Source organism: Eubalaena glacialis, chromosome 9, assembly GCF_028564815.1.
Source record: "Eubalaena glacialis isolate mEubGla1 chromosome 9, mEubGla1.1.hap2.+ XY, whole genome shotgun sequence".
Classification (NCBI taxonomy): Eukaryota; Metazoa; Chordata; class Mammalia; order Artiodactyla; family Balaenidae; genus Eubalaena; species Eubalaena glacialis.
Window position 1 is genome coordinate 90,109,436 of NC_083724.1, and position 23,476 is coordinate 90,132,911.

Here is a 23,476-nt window from a genome sequence, read left to right on the forward strand (position 1 = left end):
TTCATTTTATCTTACTTTTTTATTTTATTTTATTTTATCCTCTTTCTTTCTTCCTTTCTATTTTTTCTCCCTTTTATTCTGAGCCGTGTGGATGAAAGACTCTTGGTGCTCCAGCCAGGCATCAGGGCTGTGCCTCTGAGGTGGGAGAGCCAACTTCAGGACACTGGTCCACAAGAGACCTCCCAGCTCCAAGTAATACCAAACGGCAAAAACCTCCCAGAGATCTCCATCTCAACACCAAGACCCAGCTTCACTCAACGACCAGCAAGCTACAGTGCTGGACAACCTATGCCAAACAACTAGCAAGACAGGGACAGAGCCCCATCCATTAACAGAGAGGCTGCCTAAAATTATAAGGCCACAGACAACCCAAAACACACCACCAGATGTGGACCTGCTCGCCAAAAAGACAAGATCCAGCCTCATCCACCAGAACACAGGCACTAGTCCCCTCACCAGGAAGCCTACACAACCCACTGAACCAACCTTAGCCACTGGGGACAGACACCAAAAACAATGGGAACTATGAACCTGCAGCCTGCGAAAAGGAGACCCCAAACACAGTAAGATAAGCAAAATGAGAAGACAGAAAAACACACAGCAGATGAAGAAGCAAGGTGAAAACACACCAGACCTAACAAATGAAGAGGAAATAGGCAGTTTACCTGGAAAAGAATTCAGAATAATGATAGTAAAGATGATCCAAAATCTTGGAAATAGAATAGACAAAACGCAAGAAACATTTAACAAGAACCTAGAACAACTAAAGAGGAAACAAGCAACGATGAACAACACAATAAATGAAATTAAAAATACTCTAGAAGGGATCAATAGCAGAATAACTGAGGCAGAAGAACGGATAAGTGACCTGGAAGATAAAATAGTGGAAATGACTACTGCAGAGCAGAATAAAGAAAGAAGAATGAAAAGAACTGAGGACAGTCTCAGAGACCTCTGGGACAACATTAAACGCACGAACATTCGAATTACAGGGGTCCCAGAAGAAGAAGAGAAAAAGAAAGGGACTGAGAAAATATTTGAAGAGATTATAGTTGAAAACTTCCCTAATATGGGAAAGGAAATAGTTACTCAAGTCCTGGAAGCACAGAGATCCCATACAGCATAAATCCAAGGAGAAACACGCCAAGACACATATTAATCAAACTATCAAAAATTAAATATAAAGAAAACACATTAAAAGCAGCAAGGGAAAAACAACAAATAACACACAAGGGAATCCCCATCAGGTTAACAGCTGATCTTTCAGCAGAAACTCTGCAAGCCAGAAGGGAGTGGCAGGACATATTTAAAGTGATGAAGGAGAAACCAAGATTACTCTACCCAGCAAGGATCTCATTCAGACTTGATGGAGAAATTAAAACCTTTACAGACAAGCAAAAGCTGAGAGAGTTCAGCACCACCAAACCAGCTTTACAACAAATGCTAAAGGAACTTCTCTAGGCAAGAAACACAAGAGAAGGAAAACACCTACAATAACAAACCCAAAACATTTAAGAAAATGGGAATAGGAACATACATATCGATAATTACCTTAAATGTAAATGGATTAAATGCTCCCACCAAAAGACACAGACTGGCTGAATGGATACAAAAACAAGACCCGTATATATGCTGTCTACAAGAGACCCACTTCAGACCTAGGGGCACATACAGACTGAAAGTGAGGGGATGGAAAAATGATATTCCATGCAAATGGAAATCAAAAGAAAGCTGGAGTAGAAATTCTCATATCAGAAAAAATAACTTTAAAATAAAGACTATTACAAGAGACAAACAAGGACACTACATAATGATCAAGGGATCAATCCAAGAAGAAGATATAACAATTGTAAATATTTATGCACCCAACATAGGAGCACCTCAATACATGAGGCAAATACTAACAGCCATAAAAGGGGAAATCGACAGTAACACAATCATAGTAGGGGACTTTAACACCCCACTTTCATCAATGGACAGATCATCCAAAATGAAAATAAATAAGGAAACGCAAGCTTTAAATGATACATTAAACAAGATGGACTTAATTGATATTTATAGGACATTCCATCCAAAAACAACAGAATACACATTTTTCTGAAGTGCTCATGGGACATTCTCCAGGATACATCATATCTTGGGTCACAAATCAAGCCTTGGTAAATTTAAGAAAATTGAAACCGTATCAAGTATGTTTTCCGACCACAACGCTATGAGACTAGGTATCAATTACAGGAAAAGAGCTGTAAAAAATACAAACACATGGAGGCTAAACAATACAGTACTCAATAACGAAGTGATCACTGAGGAAATCAAAGGGGAAACCAAAAATTAACTAGAAACAAATGACAATGGAGACACAACGACCCAAAACCTATGGGATGCAGCAAAAGCAGTTCTAAGAGGGAAGTTTATAGCAATACAATCCTACCTTAAGAAACAGGAAACATTCAAATAAACAACCTAACCTTGCACCTAAAGCAATTAGAGAAAGAAGAACAAAAAAAACCCGAAGTTAGCAGAAGGAAAGAAATCATAAAGATCAGATCAGAAATAAATGAAATAAAATGAAGGAAACAATAGCAAAGATCAATAAAACTAAAAGCTGGTTCTTTGAGAAGAAGGAGGAAAGGGAACCCTCTTGCACTGTTGGTGGGAATGTAAATTGATACAACCACTATGGAGAACAGTATGGAGGTTCCTTAAAAAACTAAAAATAGAACTACCATACGACCCAGCAATCCCACTACTGGGCATATACCCTGAGAAAACCATAATTCAAAAAGAGTCATGTACCAAAATGTTCATTGCAGCTCTATTTACAGTGGCCAGGACATGGAAGCAACCTAAGTGTCCATCAACAGATGAATGGATAAAGAAGATGTGGCACATATATACAATGGAATATTACTCAGCCATAAAAAGAAATGAAATGGAGGTATTTGTAGTGAGGTGGATGGAGTTAGAGTCTGTCATACAGAGTGAAGTAAGTCAGAAAGAGAAAAACAAATACAGTATGCTAACACATATATATGGAATCTAAGGGAAAAAAAAAAAGGTCATGAAGAACCTAGTGGTAGAATGGTAATAAAGACACAGACCTACTAGAGAGTGGACCTGAGGATATGGGGAGGGGGAGGGGTAGGCTGTGACGGAGTGGGAGAGTGGCATGGACATATATACACTGCCAAACGTGAAGTGGATAGCTATTGGGCAGCAGCCGCATAGCACAGGGAGATCAGCTCGGTGCTTTGTGATCACCTAGGTGGGTAGGATAGGGAGGGTGGGAGGGAGGGAGAGGGAATAGATATGGGAACATATGTATATGTATAGAGGGAATAGATATGGGAACATATGTATATGTATAACATATGTATAACTGAATCACTTTGTTATAAAGCAGAAACTAACACACCATTATAAAGCAATTATACTCCAATAAAGATGTTAAAAAAAAAAAAAGAAAGAAGAACAATCCTGGAGGCACCACACTTCCTTACTTCAGTATATATACTATAAGGCTACAGTAATGACAACAGTATGGCACTGGCATAAAGACAGACTTACAGACCAATGGAACAGTACAGAGAGCCCAGAAACATATCCAAACATCTACAGTCAACTGGTCTTCAACAAGAGTGCTAAGAACACAAAATGGGGGAACAGTCTCTTCAATAAATCGTGCTGGGAAAACTGGACATCCACATGTAAAAGTCTAATCTGGACTCTTATCTAACACTGTACATAAAAATCAACTCAAAATGGATTAAAGACATAAATGGAAGACCTAAAATCATAAAACTCCTAGAAGAAAACATAGGTAAAAAGCTCCTTGACGTCAGTCTTGGCAATGGTTGTTATATGACAACAAAATCACAGACAACAAAGGCAAAAATATACAAGTGAGACTGCATCAAACAGAAAAGCTTCTGGACAGAGAAGGAAATAATCAGCAGAATGAAAAAGGTAACTCAAAGAATGGGTGAAAATATTTGCAAATCATAATAATAATTATAAGAAGTAGATATTCAAAATATATAAGGAAATCATATAACTCAATAGCAAAAAAGCAAATAAAAATGGGCAAAGGACCTGAGTTGACATTTCTCAAAAGAAGCCATACAAATGGCCAACAGGATATGAAAATGTGCTCAACATCACTAATCATCAGGAAAATGCAAATCAAAACCACAATGAGGTATCATCTCACAGCTGTTAGAGAATGGTGATTATCAAAAAGACAAAAGATAAGTGTTGCTGTGGATGTGGAGAAAACAGAACACTTGTACACTGTTGGTGGCAATGTAAATTGGTACAGCCATTATGCAAAACAATAGAGTTTCTTCAAAAAACTATAAACAGAACTACCTTATGAGCCAGCAATTCCACTTCTGGGTATATATCCAAAGTCAGTGAAATCAGAATCTTGAAGAGATATCTGCACTCCGTTTTTTACTGCAGCATTATTCAAAATACCCAAGATATGGAAACAATCTAAAAATGTCTACTGGCAGATAAATGATTAAAGAAGATGTGGTATATCAACACACAATAGAATATTTTTTAGCCACATAAGGAAGGAAATCCTGACATTTGCCCCAACATGAATAAAACTAGAAGACATTATGCTAAGTGAAATAAGCCAGAAACAGAAAGACAAATATTGCATGATCTCAGTGGAATTCAAAACAGTCAAACTCATAGAAACAGAGAGAAGAATGTTAGTTTAAATGGGTTGGGGAGCTAGGGAACGGGAAGATGTTGGTCAAGGGGTACAAAGGCCAATTAACCAGAGATGAATAAGCTATGGAGATCTAATATACAAATGTGACTGTAGTTAACAATACTATACTGCATACTTGAAATTTGCCGAGAGAGTTGATCCTAAGTGTACTCACAGCCCTACCCCCCACCTCCAAAAAAAGTGAGCTCTGTCAAATGATGGGTATGTCAATTAGTTTGATTGTGGCCATTATTTCACAATGTACATATATAAAAAAAAGTCTTATACCTTAGATATATACAATTTTTGTTTGTCATTATACCTCAATAAAGATAGAAAAAAATATGCAAAAGCCATGAACATTTACTATTTAAGAATATATAGATGGCATGTGAACACATGAAAAAATATTTAACATCACTAGCCATTAAGGAAATGCAAGTTAAGACCAAGATGAGATATTACTATACACCTATTACAACCACTAATACAAAAAATAGTAACAATACCAAGTACTAGGAAGGATAGAAAGTATCAATAACTGGACTTCTCACAAACTGTTGGTGGAAATGCAAAATGGTACGGCCATTCTGGGCAGTTTCTGTTTTTTTTTAAATTGAGGTATAGTTGATTTACAGATTACGTAAGTTTCAGGTGTACAACATAGTGATTCACAATTTTTAAAGGTTACACTCCATTTATAGTCATTATAAAATATCGGTTATATTCCCTGTGTTGTACAATATATCCTTGTAGCTTATTTTATACACAGTAGTTTGTACCTCTTAATCCCCTACCCCTATCTTACCCCTCTCCCCACTGGTGACCACTAGTTCATTCCCTCTATCTGTGAGTCTGTTTCTTTTTTGTTATCTTCACTAGTTTGTCTTATTTTTTAGATTCCACATATAAGTGATATCATACAGTATTTGTCTTTCTCTGTCTGACTTATTTCACTAAGCATAATACCCTCCAAGTCCATCTATGTTGTTGCAAATAGAAAAATTTCATTCTTTTTTTACAGCTGAGTAAATATTCCGTTGTGTATCTATACCACATCTTTATCCATTCATCTGTTGATGGACACTTAGGTAGCTTCCATATCTTGGCTGTTGTAAATAATGCTGCTGTGAACATTGGGGTGCATGTATCTTTTTGAATTAAAGTGTTTTAATTTCCTTTGGACATATACCCAGGAGTGGAATTGCTGGATCATATAGTAGTTCTATCTTAAGCTTTTTGAGGAGCCTCCATACTGTTTTCTAGTATGCAGCTGCACCAATTTATATTCCCACCAATAGCATACAAAGGTTCCCTTTTCTCCACATGCTTGCCAACATTTGTTATTCATGGTCTTTTTGATAATAGAGTTTGACAGTCTCTTAAAGAACAAAACACATACTTACCATACAACTCCAATCACACTCCTGGGCATTTATCCCAGAGAAATAATAATTTATTTTACACAAAAATCTGAACACGAATGTTCATAGCATCTTTATTTATAATAGCCAAAAATTAACAACCAAAATGTCCTTTAATAGGTGAATGACTAAACAAATTATAATACATTCATTTATAGACTGGAATACCATTGTAGTAAAACAAGATAAACTATCAACACACTACAACTTGGGCGGATCTCAATCTCAATACATCAAATACTGTATGATTCCATTTATATAATGTTCTGGAAATTACAAAACTATAGAGATGAATAACAGATTAATATTTGGCAGAGATTAGGCATAGTGTGGGAGAGGGGATGGGTATGAAAATAAAGAGGTAGCATGAGAGAAATCCTTGTGATGATGGAATAGTTAGTTCTGTATCTGGATTGTGGTGGTGGTTACACGAATCTCCACATATGATAAAATGGCACAGCACACCAAAATCACAACTAACTGCTGAATAACCATTGATAAAAAAGACTGGAATCTACAAGAAAAAGATATTCTACATCCAAAGACAAAGAAAAAACCATGAGATGGTAGCAGGGGCACGCTCACAATATAATCGAATCCCATATCACCCAGGTGGGTAACTCACAAACGAGAATAATTATATAGCAGAAGTTCTCCCACAGGAGTGAGAGCTCTGAGCCCCATTTCAGGCTCCCCAGCCTAGGGGTCCGGCATCGGGAGAAGGAGCCCACAGAGCATTTGGCTATGAAGGCCAGTGGGGCTTGACTGCAAGAGCACCATAGGATTGGGGGAAACAGAGACTCCACTCTTGGAGGGCACACACAAGGTCCTGTGCACACCAGGTCCTTAGGCAAAAGTAGTGACTCCATAGGAACCTGGGCCAGACATATCTGCTGGTCTTGGAGGGTCTCTTAGGAAGGCTGTGGCTCTCTCTGGGGTCATAAAAGCTGGTGGCAGACATAGCGGGGACATACATGAACTCTGGCTGGAGGCAGACATTTTGGGTCCTTAGCATCAAGACCTGGCTCTTCCCAACAGCCTGTAAGCTCCAGTGCTGGGACGCCTCAGGCCAAACAACCAACAAGGAGGAAATAAGCCTCATCCATCAGCAGATAGGCTGCCTAAAGAGTTCTGGAGCCCACAGCCACCTCTAGACACAGCCCTTGACATGGCCCTGTCCACCAGAGGGCCAAGACCCAGCTCCACTCACCAGTGGGCAGGCACCAGACACTCCTGCCAGGAAGCCCACACAAGATTCTAGACAAACCTCACCTTCCAGGGAGCAGACACCAGAAGCAAGGAAGTTATGACCCTGCAGCCTGCAGAACTGAGTCCACAAACACAGGTCAGAACCTACCATGGGACCAGCTGGTGCCAGCCTTTGGGTGATGAGAGGGGAGTGTACTGCTGGGACACATAGGACATCCCCTACAGAGGCCCACTTATCCAAGGTCGAAAACGTAACTAAGCTACTACATTCATAAAAATACAAGTACTAATTTAAACAAAATGAGATGGCAAAGGAATATTTCCCATATGAAGGAACAAGATAAAACCCCAGAAGAACAACTAAGTGAAGTGGAGATAGCCAATTTACCTGCGTAAGTGTTCAGAAAAATGATCATAAAGATGATCCCAGAAGGTAGGAAAAGAATGGACACACAGAGTGAGAAGTTACAAGAAGTTTTTAGCAAACAGTTAGAAAATACAAAGAACAAAGATAGTAGAAGAATATAGTAACAAATAAAAAATACACAATTAGGAATTAATAGAATAAATGAGGCAGAAGAATGAATCAGTGAGCTAGAAGACAGAGTGGTGGAAATCACTGCTGCGGAGCATAAAAAGGAAAAAAGAATGAAAAACAATGAGTTTAAGAGATCTCTGGGACAACGTCAAACACACCAGCATTCACATTATAGGGGTCCAAGATGGAGAAGAGGGAAAGGAAGGGACTAAGAAAATATTTGAAGAGATAATAGGTGAAAACTTCCCTAACATGGGAAAGGAAATAATCACCCATGTCCAGGAAGCGCAGAGTCCCATACAAGATAAAACCAAGGAGGAAAATGCCAAAACACACAGTAATCAAACTGACAGAAATTAAAGACAAAGAGAAAATATTAAAAACAACAAGGGAAAAGCAACAAATAACATACAAGGGAATCCCCATAAGACTAGCAGCTGATTTTTCAGCAGAAACTCTGCAGGCCAGAAGGGACTGGAATGATATATAGTGCTGAAAGGGAAAAACCCATAACCAAGAATACTCTACCCAGCAAGTATCTCGTTCAGATTTGATGGAGAAATCAAAAGCTTTACACACAAGTGAAAGCTAAGAGAATTCAGCACCACCAAACCAGCTTTACAACAAATGCTAAGGAACTTCTCTAGGCAGAAAAGGCCACAACTAGAAACAAGAAAATTACAAAATGGGCAAACATACAGTAAGGTAGGAAAGCATCCATGGCACAAATATGATATCAAAACCAGTAATCGTGAGAGACAGAGAGTAGAAGTGCAGGATATTTGAAATGCACTTGAAATTAAGAGATCAGCAACTTAAAACAATCATACATATATATATAGACTGCTGTATAAAAACATCATGGTAACTGCAAATGAAAAATTTATAATAGATATACACACGAAAAAGAAAGAGGAATCCAAACCACAAGAGAGAAAAGAAAAGAGGAAAGGAAGAAGAAAGACCTATAAAAACAAATCCGAAACAATTAACGAAATGGCAAAAAGAACGTACATATTGATAATTACATTAAATGTAAACAGATTAAATGCTCTGACCAAAAGACACAGGCTGGCTTAATAGATACAAAAACAAGACCCGTACATATATTGTCTACAAGAGAAAACTTCAGATCTTGAAACACATACAAACTGAAAATGAGGGGATGGAAACAGGTATTCTATGCAAATGGAAATCAAAAGAAAACTGGAATAGCAATACTCATATCAGACAAAATAGACATTAAAATAAAGACTGTTACAGGAGACAAAGAAGGACACCACATAATGATCAAGGGATCAATCCAAGAAGAAGATATAACAAGTGTAAATATACATGCACCCAACAAAGAAGCAGCTCAATATATAAGGCAAACATTAACAGCCATAAAAGGAGAAATCGACAGTAACACAATAATAGTGGGGGACCTTAACGCCCCACTTACATCAATGGACAGATCATCCAGACAGAAAATCAATAAGCAAACACAGGCCTTAAATGACACATTAGACCAGATGGACTTAATTGATATTTATAGAGTGTTCCATACGAAAGTAGCAAAATACATATTCTTTTCAAGTGCACATGGAACATTCTCCAGGATAGATCACATGCTGGGCCACAAAGCAAGCCTCAGTAAATTTAAGAAAACTGAAATCACATCAAGCATTTTTTCTGACCACAATGCTATGAGATTCGAAATTAACCACAAGAAAAAAAACTGCAAAAAACACAAAAACATGGAGGTTAAACAATATGCTACTAAACAACCAATGGATTACCAAAGAAATCAAAGAGGAAATTGATTTCCTCAGAGACAAATGAAAATGAAAACATGACAATCCAAAACCCATGGCATGCAGCAAAAGCAGTTCCAAGAGGAAGTTTATAGCGATATAAGCTTACCTCAGGAAAGAAGAAAAATCTCAAATAAACAGCCTAACCTTATATCTAAAACAACTGGAAAAATAAGAACAAACAAAACCCAAAGTTAATAGATGGAAAGAAATCATAAAGATCAGAGCAGAAATAAATGAAAGAGAGACTCAGAAAACAATAGAAAAGATCAATGAAACTAAAAGCTGGTTCTTTGGAAAGATAAACAAAATTGATAAACCTTCACCCAGACTTATCAAGAAAAAAGAGGAGGGCCCAACTCAATAAAGTTAGAAATGAAAAAGGAGAATTTACAACTGACACCACAGAAATACAAAGGACCATAAGAGCCTACTACAGGCCAACAACATGGACAATAAAATATACCAATAAAATGGACAACCTAGAAGAAATGGACAAATTCTTTAAAAAGTACAATTTCCCGAGACTGAACCAGGAGGAAATAGAAAATATGAACAGACCAAAATATGAACAAACAAGTACTGAAATTGAATCTGTGATTTAAAAACTCCCAACAAAAGTCCAGGACCAGATGGCTTCACAGGTGAATTCTATCAAACATTTAGAGAAGAGTTAACACCTATCTTTCTGAAACTATTCCAAAAAATTGCAGAGGGAGGAACACTTCCGAACTCATTCTATGAGGCCACCACCACCCTGATACCAAACACCAGACAAAAACACCACAAGAAAAGAAAATTACAAGCCAATATCACTGATGAACATAGATGCAAAAATTCTCAACATAGTCTAGCAAACCAAATCCAACAATACATTAAAAGAATCATACATAATGATCAAGTGGGCTTTATCCCAGGGATGCAAGGGTTTTCAATATCAATAAATCAATCAGTGTGATACACCACATCAACAAACTGAAGAATAAAAAACATATGATCATCACAATAGATGCATAAAGAGCTTTTTATAAAATTCAACATCCATTTATGATAAAAACTCTCCAGAAAGTAGGCACAGAGGGAACCTACCTCAACATAATAAAGGCCATATATGACAAGCCCAGAGCTAATGTCATACTCAATGGTGAAAATCTGAAAGCATTTCCTCTTAGATCAGGAACAAGACAAGGATGTCCACTCTCACCACTTTTATTCAACACAGTTTTGGAAGTCCTAGCCACAGCAATCAGAGAAGAAAACGAAATAAAAGGAATCCAAATTGGAAAAGAAGAACTAAGACTGTCACTGTTTGCAGATGACATGATACTTATCCATAGAAAATCCTAAAGGTGCTACCAGAAAACTACTAGAGCTCATCAATGAATTCAGTATAGCTGCAGGATACAAAATTAATACACAGAAATCTACTGCATTTCCATACACTAACAAGGAAAGATCAGAAGAAATTAAGGAAACTATCCCGTTTATCATCGCATCAAAAAGAATAAAGTACCTAGGAAGGAATAAACTAACCTTAGGAGGCAAAAGACCTGTACTCTGATAACTCTAAGATGCTGAGGAAAGAAACTGAAGATGACGTAAACAGATGGAAAGACATACCATGTTCTTCAATTGGAAGAATTAATATTTTCAAAATGATGATACTACCCAATGCATTTTTCACAGAACTAGAACAAAAAATATTTTAATTTGTATGGAAACACAAAAGACCCCGAATCTTGAGAAAGCAATCTTGAGAAAGAAAAACAGAGCTGAGGAAATCAGGCTCCCTGACTTCAGACTATACTACAAAGCTACAGTCATCAAAACAGTATGGTACTGGCCCAAAACAGACATACAGATTAATGGAACAGGATAGAAAGCCCAGAAATAAACCCACATACCTAGGGTCAACTAAACTATGACAAAGGAGGCAAGAATAGACAATGGAGAAAGACAGTCCCTTTAACAAGTGGTGCTGGGAAAAGTGGACAGCTACATGTAAAATAATGAAATTAGAACATTCTCTAACACCATATACAAAAATAAAATGAATTAAAGATCTAAATGTAAGACCAGATACTATAAAACTCCTAGAGGAAAACACAGGCAGAACACTCTTTGACATAAATCACAGCAATATTTTTCTGGATCTGTCTCCTACAGTAATGGAAATAAAAACAAAAATAAACAAATGGGACCTAACTAAACTTAAGAGCTTTTGCACAGCATAGGAAGCCATAAACAAAATGAAAAGACAACCTACAGACTGGGAGAAAATATTTGCAAATGATGCTACTGACAAGGGATTAATTTCCAAAATATACAAACAGCTCATACAACTCAATAACAAAAAAAACCCAAACAACCTAATCAAAAAATGGGCAGAAGACCTAAACAGACATTTCGCCAAAGAAGACATACAGATGGCTAACAGGCATATGAAAAGATGCTCAATATCACTAATTATTAGAGAAATGCAAATCAAAACTACAATGAGGTATCATCAAAACATCTACAAATCACAAATGCTGGAGAGGGTGTGGAGAAAAGGGAACCCTCTTGCACTGTTGGTGGGCATGTAAATTGGTGCAGCCACTATGGAGAACAGTATGGACGTTCCTTAAAAAACTAAAAATAGTGCTACCATATGATCTTGCAATCCCAATCCTGGGCATATATCCAGAGAAAACCATACTTTAAAAAGATACATGCACCCCAGTGTTCACTGCAGCAGATGAATGGATAAAGAAGTTGTGGTATATATATATACCACACACACACACACACACACACACACACACAACACACATACACCCCTAATGGAATATTACTGAGTCATAAAAAAGAATGAAATCATGCCTTTGCAGCTACATGGATGGGCCTAGAGATTATCATGCTAAGTGAAGCCAGACAGAGAAAAAAAAATCATATGATATTGCTTATATGTGGAATCAAAAAATAAAAGATACAAATGAACGTATTTCAAAACAGAAACAGACTCAAAGACATAGAAAACAAATATATGGTTACCAAAGGGGAGAGGGATAAATTAGGAGTTTGGGATTAACATATACACACCCCTATGTATAAAACAGATAACCAGCAAGGACCTACTCTATAGCACTGAGAACTGTACTTGATATTTTGTAATAACCTATCAGGGAAAAGAATCTGAAAAAGAATATATATATATATATATGTATATATATATATATACATATATATATATATACATATATACATAAACATATATATATATACATATACATATACACACATACTTTGCTGTATACCTGAAACTAACATGATATTCTAAATCAACTATACTTCCATAAAAAAATAAGGTAAAGAAAATGGCACAGAGCTATTCACATACATTGTACCAATGCCTATTTCCTTGTGTTGAGATTATAGTTACATAAGATATAACCATTAGGGGAAACTTGTGAAGAATACAATTATGCTAAATCCTGTGAATCTTAATTATGTTATATAAAAAGTTTTTTAAGTATATATTCAAACCAAAAACAACCTGAAAACATTTTCTTCTTAAAAAGGCAAGCCAGAGCTGGAGAATACAACATTTGCAAAACATATATCTGATAAAGATCTAAACTCCTTCAACTCAACAATAAGACCCAAACCAAAAAACTATACAAAAAAATGGGCAAAAGATTTCATGAGACACTTCATTAAAGGAGATTATGAATGGTTAAAAAGCACATGAAAAGAAGTTCAACACTGTTAATTACCAGAGAAATGCAAATTAAAATCCAGTAAGATGCAACTAGAAATGCTGGTAATCCAAGAGCAATGATAACTCTCAGACATTGCTTACAGGCATGAAAAACAGTAGATCGAACTTGGGAACATTTGGCACTTTCTGAATAAGTTACATATAAACTTACCAGAAGACCCAGTAATCCCACTCCTAGGTATTTACACAAGAAATGAAAACATATTGACACAAAAACTTATATGTGAATGTTCATAGAAGCTTTTTCATAACAGGCCCAAACTGGAAAAACACCCATGTGTCTATGAACTGAAAAGGATAACAAACTGGGGTATATGCACACAAAGGAATTCTACTAAGGATAAAAAGAATAAACCTGTGATACACACACACACACACACGAGTCTCAAAAGCATCATGCTAAATGAAAGAAGCCAAACAAAACACAGTATATACTTAACGAATTCATTTATATAAAATTCGAAAAAAGGAAAAGCTATTGAAATAGAAAACAGATCAGTGATTGCTTGGGGTCTGAGAAGTAGGAATGAAAGGAGGGGACTCACTGCAAAGGGGTACAAGGAATTTTGGGGGGATGATGAAAATATTCCAAATCATGACTTTGATGATGGTAATCTAATCTTTTAAAACCTATTGGCTTGTACACTGAAAAGTGCTAAATTTTCCATTTAATATTCCTCAACAAAAGTGATTAACATTTCAAAAGAGAAAAAACTGAATTTGCATTCCCAAGGAAGTCACATGGTAAGGTCTGCTCACCCACTGAGACGAGGTGGCTGTAGTTCTCCAACATCACATCTCTGTACAGGGTCCTCTGAGCAGAGTCCATCTGCCACCACTCCTCCTGGGTGAACTCCACAGTCACGTCCTTGAATGACACTGATGCCTGTTAACAACATATTTCTAATCAATCTGAGGGTTCAGAATCAGGACATGGAAAATATTTTTGAAAACTAACTCCTACTATGTTTACTGTTTATTTAATTTTTATTTTTTTAATTTTTATTTTATAGTGGACTATAGTTGATTTACAATGCTGTGTTAGTTTCAGGTGTACAGCAAAGTGATTCAGTTATGCATATACATATATCTATTCTTTTTCAAATTCCTTTCCCATATATGTTATTACAGAATATTGAGCAGAGTTCCCTGTGCTACACAGTAGGTTCTTGTTGGTTATCTATTTTAAATATACTAGTGTGTATATGTCAATCCCAAACTCCCAATTTATCCCTCCCTCCCCACCTTTCCATCCATGTTGCTGCAAATGGCATTATTTCATTCTTTTTAATGGCTGAGTAGTATTCCATTGTATATATATACCACATCTTCTTTATCAGTTCATCTGTTGATGGACATTTAGGTTGCTTCCAGGCCTTGGCTATTGTAAACAGTGCTGCAATGAACACTGGGGTGCATGTATACTTTCGAATCATGGTTTTCTCCAGATATATTTTTACTGTTTAGAGTTTAAAACAAAATGCTATAAAAGATGACTAACTCTGCCTTTGCTCTATAGCAGGGTTTCTTCAATTTGGCACTACTGACACTCTGGACCAGATAATGCTATTTTTGTGGAAGACTGTCCTGTGTATTTTAGGATATTTACCAGTATCCCTGTTTTCTACTGATTAGATATCAATAGTATTCCCAGTCATGACAATCAAAAATATCTCCAAATACTTCCAAATGCCTCCTGGGAAGCAAAATCACCCCTAGTTAGGAACCATCGCTCTATATGAATAGTGGACAATATCTTCAGCAACAAAACAAAATACCCAGTTTAAGAGATGATCTATACTAAGGCAAAGCAACAGAGATAAAGAATGGGAAATTAATACACAGAGATGCTGCACAAGCAAGTGGGTAGATGCTGATGCCATACACAGAGACTGGAAGAATAAGTAAGAATCAGAGGCTGGGTCACAGTGAGCAGATGTTGTTCAACTGCACTCAAAACACCCGTGGAACATACAGATGGAATTATTTATTTCCTCGTTGGCTGCAAGATTCTGGAACGGAGAAGGAAAATCTAAAATGAAAATAAGGATCTAGGAGACAGTCATTAAGATGGTAACTTAAGTCATCAGGGAAAAAGGGCTGGTTCAGAAAGGATGTAGAAACTTTAGGAAAGAAAAGGACCAAGTACAAAATTCAAGGGAATAGCAAAATTTAAAAGGCAGGTAGAAAGATAGGCCACGAAGGCTGAGAAAGAATTTCTAAGGGGTAGAAAGAGAAAACAGAAAGATTAGAGTACCAGAAATTAAGAGACGAGAGAATTACAAGCAAAAAGTATTTCTCTAGTTCAAGGGAATAAACTGAACACACACATTTACATCCCCTGCCTCCAAAAACACATTCAGGTAAAATAAAAAGCTTTTATAGCTATAAAAGTATGACAAAAGAGGAATTCAGAGAAACGTCCCAGCACAAGGCCTGAATTTTGAACAAATTCTGGAAGACAGAGGGTAAGGTAGTATTGATTAAAAAAAATAGAACAATATTGCCCACAATCTAATATAAATGTAGAAGTGGGCAAAAGGAGCAGGGCACTGGTGAGAGCCCAAAAAGACGTCCAAGCTTAAACTGAAGAAACTGGAGTAGGAAAAATGATAAACAGAGTCAATTTCCTATTTGAATACAGGTGACATCATTTAAATGAGTGAGAAATGGCTAGATACAAATGTCATCGGAATAACTAGATGGCCATCTGGGAAAAGACTGATCTATATCTCACACCACAGAGCAGGATAAAATTAAAATGTATTCGAGATCTAACTGTAAAAAATAAAATCATACTCTAAAAGACTACACAGAGCAATTCTTTTATAAGGTCAGAGTGGGAAATGACCAACTATGACTAAAAATCCAGGAAGCATAAAAGAAAAAACTGCTAAACTTGACAACATAAAAAACAAATGCCTTCAAAAGACCCTGAATAGCCAAAGCAATTCTGAGAAAGAAGAACTGAGCTGGAGGTATCATGCTCCCTGACTTCAAACTATACTACAAAACTACAGTCGTCAAAACACTATGATACTGGCACAAAAACAGACATACAGATCAATGGAACAGGATAGAAAGTCCAGAAATAAACCCACACACCTATGGTCAACTAATCTATGACAAAGGAGGCAAGAATAGACAAGGGAGAAAAGACAGTCTCTTTAACAAGTGGTGCTGGGAAAACTGGACAGCTACATGTAAAATAATGAAATTAGAACATTCTCTAACACCATACAAAAATAAAATGAATTAAAGATCTAAATGTAAGACCAGATACTATAAAACTCCTAAAGGAAAACACAGGCAGAACACTCTTTGACATAAATCACAGCAATATTTTTCTGGATCTGTCTCCTACAGTAATGGAAATAAAAACAAAAATAAACAAATGGGACCTAACTAAACTTAAGAGCTTTTGCACAGCATAGGAAACCATAAACAAAATGAAAAGACAACCTACAGACTGGGAGAAAATATTTGCAAATGATGCTACTGACAAGGGATTAATTTCCAAAATATACAAACAGCTCAAACCAAACAACCTAACCAAAAAATGGGCAGAAGACCTAAACAGACATTTCTCCAAAGAAGATATACAGATGGCTAACAGGCATATGAAAAGATGCTCAATATCACTAATTATTAGAGAAATGCAAATCAAAACTACAATGAGGTATCACCTCACACCAGTCAGAATGGCTATCATCAAAATATCTACAAATAACAAATGCTGGAGAGGATGTGGAGAAAAGGGAACCCTCCTACACTGTTGGTGGGAATGTAAATTGGTGCAGCCACTATGAAGAACTGTATGGAGGTTCCTTAAAAAACTAAAAATAGAGCTCCCATATGATCTTGCAATCCCAATCCTGGGCATATATCTGGAGAAAACCATACTTCGAAAAGATACATGCACCCCAATGTTCACTGCAGCATTTTACAATAGCCAAGACATGGAAGCAACCTAAATTTCCATCAACCGATGAATGGATAAAGATGTGGTGTGTATATATCTATATATATGCAATGGAATATTACTCAGCCACAAAAAAGAATGAAATCATGCCATTTGCAGCAACATTGATGGACCTAGAGATTATCATATTAAGAAAGAGAAAGACAAATATTATATGATATCACTTATATGTGTAATCTAAAAAGATGATACAAATGAACTTACTTACAGAAGAGATATAAACTCAAAGACGTAGAAAACAACTTATGGTTATCAAAGGGCAAAGGGGGGGAGGGATAAATTAGGAATTTGGGATTAACATATACACACCACAATATATAAAACAGATAAACAACAAGGACCTACTGTATAGTACAGGGAGCTATACTCAATATCATGTAATAACCTATAATGGAAAAGAATCTGATAAAGAATATATATACCGTATATATATGTATATGTATATATATGTATATACATTTGTATAACTGAATCACTTTGCTGTATACCTGAAACTAACACAACATTGAAAATCAACTATATTTCAATACATTTTTTTTAAATGCCAAAAAAAGTTCACCACAGTTAAAAACAAAAACAAATGCCTTTATGGCAAAAATAAAAAAAACATGAGCAAGGCAAAAATATGAAAAACTAGGAAAATTGTGCAATTTATATCACTGAAAAATAGCTATAAAGATATACTGGATATATTAATTAAAATCAGCACATCAACAGGAAAACAGTAAGAAATAAACAGTTCAATAAAAAAGAAATATAGATGAATTACAAACAAAAAAGATGTTCCACCTCACTCATGAGAAGAGGCAAGTTTGTAAAACTAAACTTGAGTTATCATTTTTAATCACATTAGTAAAAATTCAAAAAGTTTGATGGCACCCTCTATTTGTAAGGTTGTGGAGAAGAAACACACACTCCTAGACTGTTGGCTCTACCTTAAAATACCTCCAGAATCCGACCACTTGAAAGCAACTAACACCCTTAAATGATCATCATTTATTGCTAGGATTACAGAAATAGCCTCCTATATTGTTCCTACTTTCACTACTACCCCACTAGAGTTTATCTTCAAAATGTAGAGTTATTCTTTTAGACTGTAAGTCAAAACTATCCTTTTGACTCAAAAGAATAAAAATGAAAACCCTCAAAACCCCCATTGCGAGAGATAATGTGTTAATGTATTGGAAGACATTTTGATCAAGATGTTAATTCTCCCCAAATTGATCTATATTACAGATTCTATAGAGTCAGTGCAGTCAAAATCAAAATCTCAGCAGGCTTTCCTGAGATAGACAAGCCAATTTTCAAAACTTTCTATAGAGAAGCAAAGTACCTAGAATCTCCAAAACACTCCTAAAAAGGAACCAAGTTGGAAGACACATATTATCTGATTTCAAGAGTTACTATAAAGAGACACTCATCAAGGCAACGTGGTATTAGCAAAAGGATTAAGGTCATCAGATGTGAACAGAGTCCACATAGATATAGAGAATAGACTTGTGGTTGCCAAGGGGGAGGAGGGGTGGAGGGCGGAAGGACTGGGAGTTTGAGATTAGCAGATGCAAGCTTTATATATAGGATGGATAAATAACAAGGTCCTACTGTATAGCACAGGGTACTATATTCAATATCCTGTGATAAACCATAATGAAAATACAAAAAAGAATGTATATATATGTTTAACTCTGTCACTTTGCTGTACAGCAGAAATTAATGCAACATTGTAAATCAACTATACTTCAATAAAATTTTTTAAAAAATAAAAAAAAGTGAGCAGAATCCAGAAACAGAACCAAACATAGGTTGCTAGTTGATTTCCCTCAGAGGTGCCAATGCAATTCAATGGAGAAAGGATATTCTTGTCAACAAATGGTGCTGACAGGTGGGTATGCAAAGGTAGAAAGCACAAACATGGCAAGTGCACGTTCCTCTACTCCCAATTCCTCTACTCTATTCTGCCAGCACAGAATACTAAGACCCTCAGATACAGAAATTCTTAGTTTTAGATTGGGCCAACGAGAACATACTTTGTCCTTTTCTGATTGGCAAGCTTTATACTGAAATAAAATTTTAAAGTTGATCAAAAAAGGAAATTATTGATATAACAAAGATTTTGAAATCCTAAGAGAATACTATCAACAAGCTCATGAAAATACATTTAAAAACATAAATAGGGACTTCATTGGTGGTCTAGTGGGTAAGACTCTGCGCTCCCAATGCAAGGGGCCCAGGTTCAATCCCTGGTTGGGGAACTAGATCCCGCATGCATGCCACAACTAAGAGTCTGCATGCCACAACTAAAGATCCTGCATGCCACAACAAAGATCCAGCGTGTCACAACTAAGACCCTTCGCAGCCAAAATTAAAAAATAAATAAATAAAAATGAATAATTTTCTATGAAAACGTAATGAGGAAAGTTACACTAAAAAGAAAAATACAAATCCATCATAGACTTATGACCAATAAATTAATCAAAATCTTCATGCAAAAAGTCTTCATAAGGCCCTAATTTAAGGTGAGTTTCACAAAATCTACATGTAACACAATTTTCTCATCTAAATTATTATTAAAGAAAAGGAGCAGGAAAATGTCCCATTTCCTTTTATGAGACTATGACCATGATACTATAATTGGACACAGAAACAAGAAAGTATAGTCTAATCCAACTTGTGGATACAAAAATAAAAATCCTAAATACAGTATTAGTAAAAAGTCCTAGGAAGATATGTAAGAAGCAACTTACCACACTTATTAGCAATTAGGGTCTACACAGGGATTTAAGTTAACATTAGAAAATCCATTACATTGTTTACAGTATTTATAGATTAACGGAAATAAGCTATAGCTTTGCTCCGATACACAAAATGTAATCAATGTAATTTAATGCACATTCATGACTAATGTGAAATCTTAGCAAACTGATACCTTAGCAAACTGATACCTGATACCTTCTTACCCTGAGAAAGGTAACCTACCAAAAGCTGAGAGCAAACATCACAATTAATAGTAAAACAGTGTATATTATCCCTCAAGATTGACTTGATCTATTTTTATTTCTCCTTTTCCATTTAATGCATGGATGCTTCTTAACCTTGTAAATCCATAAAAATGCAAAATGGGTAAAGAATAAAGAGCTCACCTGAGGTATGTTCATTTTCTGCTCTTGGGAGAGTAGAGAACTGTGGTTCAGCTGAGGGGACAGAAAGATGGGTGTTATGAGACATAACCTGTCTTATAGCTCCTAGATTCACCCCCCAAAATCTCAGCACCCTAGTTGGGGATCATCTTCCTTATAGGCACAGGGCCCTCTCGGCCTAGAAAAGGCACTAGAGTGATCATGTACAGGTGGCACCACCTGTCTTTGTGTGACTCTGAGATGACCATGAGGACTAAATCTGCAGTTTTTAACTGAGTGAATGTAAACTTTTCTCAATCGTTTTAAAAATAATGCATGTGTCCTAACACAAGTAAATAAAAACAACAGAAGATTAGCTGAATTAAATACACCAAAGGATAAGACACTATACTTTCATTAAAATTAACTTAGCAGAACAATACTCAGTATGCATCATTTATCTATTTTTCTTATTAATATTATTTACCCGCTGGTATAAACAATCTACAGAAAGCCTAATAAAAGAGATGGGATGCCTTAACGCAGGAAATTTTAATTGTTTCAGCCGTGATATATTTGTCAAAAGGCCCTTTTGATAAGATGCTTTTGGTGACCTACCTGTGAGAGGGCGAAGTGCACTGTTTTCCTCCTGATTCTGTCACAAACAAACTGGGTTTCCCTGGACAAGTCACTGAACTTTTCAGGCCCGATGTCTTTAAAGATTTCAAGAGAGTTAGAAACAGATGACCTTGGAAAACCCTTCACATATCATCATTCTGGGATCCTGTGAGGTCAGCATATCACTAGTGTCACATGTGGTGATAGACACATGTGACAGCAACACAGCATCTTCGGGGGGGGCATTTAAGGGGAGTGGAGACAGCATTTCCTCCCTCTGCCTAGTTATCCCTTACCCCCAGACCTCACCCTCACAAGCTCTCCAACAAAATGGCCTTTCCTGAACAGCCTGCCCCTGGACCAGTTCAGCTCACCTTGCTCTTCTCAAGGCTGGCCCAAACCCCCCACTGTCACATAGTCTGGTGGCTTCTGGAGGTGGGGTCATCACCAAGACTGGCTCATTCTGAGCAGGGAGATTAAGAACAGCTTCTGAAAAAAAAAAAAAAAAAAAAAAAGAACAGCTTCTGATCTTGCAAATCTAGGATCTGCTCCTTTCTGGGCTCTTCTGTCTCTGCTCTGAGGCTCTGGAACGAGGTCTAAGGTCATAGAGGCGCTCTCTTCCAGGTAAGACTCCTGTTAACAGAGACTCCCTGTTAACACAGACTCCCTGCTTCCTACTTCACAAGGGTCACTTTGTTTCAAGGTAACTGGGACGTGGATCCAAGAATTCATTTTAGGAGCAAAAGCCTAATTCTTGGAATTCATTATAATACCAGACTTAAAAGACAGACAGCCTGACAATGCAGAAGGGGCCAGGGACCTCTGTCTGCCCCAAGTGACCTTAAGAGACACTAGAAATCCCAGAATACATTTTGACACATGGTAGGATTCCATCTACATTCACTTTCCCTTATACTTCTGGGAACCAGGGACAGGCCTCTTCGCTAAGTGCCGTGAAGGCTACAATGACGGTATTAGGTAGGTGTGATATTTAGACAAAGCCTGAGGCTGTAAGTAAAGCACAGCTGCCCTTGAATCTAAACTCCCTCACTACTAGCTTGTGACCTGACCACACCGTTCCACCAACCTGAGCCTCGGTTTTTGTTAAAGTGGTTGTGAGATAACATAAAGCCGTCCAAGGAAAAGAATAAAGTGTCTTCCAACTATAATAGCAGTTGTCACTTACTCAGTGCTCAGTATCTAGTACTTGTCTAAATGCTTTACAAGTGATGACTTAGATCTAAGTTTCAAAACAACGCCATGAAACAGTCATCATTAGTATCATTTTCATATGAAATACCTCTTACCCAGGTTCCTTCTGTAACCCTGCTTACAGGTGACAGACCTGTAATTTACCCGGGCCCTTCTGCTCCAGAGCTGGGGCGCTCATCGCAGACCCCGGGCCACCGTCAGCACTATAAATTCACTTTCCCCCCTGCCGCCGACATGGGCTTTTTTTCCCCTGTCGGGCTGCAGGCGGGGCCGAGCACACGGTCCCCACACACCCAGGCCTACACTGAGCACCTGCTCTTAACCGGACCAGCCCGACCTGCACCCCGGGAGCCCGAGGGCCGGGGTCACCCCCTACCGGCCTTCCCTAGGCTGAGGGCCCGCCCGGGCGCATACACCGGCGTTGGTGGGAGGGAGTCCCAAAGATTTTCCGCTTCCATCCCTAGGCACAAATGCACCCCTCTCAGCTGGTCCCCCCGCACTCTCACCCCAGGTGCGCACCCTTCACTTTCCGAGCCGACTCTCAGGCTCCCAAACCTCTTCCCTGAGTTCCACAGAAGACGAGGGAGGAGGCGGGGATACAGCCGCACACGCGCAGAAGCAGCCCAGAAGCCCCTTCCCAGAGTGCCGCGCGGTAAAACAGAAGGAGTCAAGACTACATTTCCCATAGACCTCCGCGTCCACGGCTGCGGTCACTCTTTAGGCATTTACGCATTTTAGAAAGCTGAAGGGCGATGTCTTAAAAGTATCTTGCCGAGCCTCTCAAGGATCCTGAAGAGAACGGGTTAAATATCAACTTAAATGCCAGATGCAAAGGGTGGTCCTCTATTGGCTCCCAATTGAAATAGCAGTTTTTTCATAAGTCATTTGGAGACAGTTGGGGAAACTTGAATATGGACTGGATATTGAAAATGTTAAAATTACCATTACGTAGTTAAAGTGTGAAAAAATTTTGAGTTACGTAAGAAAATTGGTTTTGTAAAAAAAAAAAAAGGCAGGACGATTGAGGTATTTAGGATTGAAATTATATAGCTGTAAAATTATAATTTTGTAATTTTTCAATTGGGACCTCTACACTGT

At 37.4% G+C, this 23,476-nt stretch overlaps 1 protein-coding gene across 1 annotated transcript in view; it reads right to left on the bottom strand.

Moving 5' to 3' along the window:
• The window catches only part of ZNF782 (zinc finger protein 782), a 54,367-nt gene extending 31,392 nt beyond the window's left edge, over positions 1 to 22,975 (bottom strand). The window contains exons 1-5 of the mRNA XM_061200592.1: positions 22,885 to 22,975; positions 21,541 to 21,655; positions 21,167 to 21,261; positions 20,573 to 20,623; positions 14,210 to 14,336 (exon numbers count right to left, since the gene is read on the bottom strand). Of these exons, the coding sequence (XP_061056575.1) occupies positions 14,210 to 14,336; positions 20,573 to 20,587 (142 nt within the window). The 5' untranslated portion in view covers positions 20,588 to 20,623; positions 21,167 to 21,261; positions 21,541 to 21,655; positions 22,885 to 22,975. The remainder of the gene's footprint in view (positions 1 to 14,209; positions 14,337 to 20,572; positions 20,624 to 21,166; positions 21,262 to 21,540; positions 21,656 to 22,884) is intronic.
• Between the last annotated feature and the right edge of the window lie 501 nt (positions 22,976 to 23,476).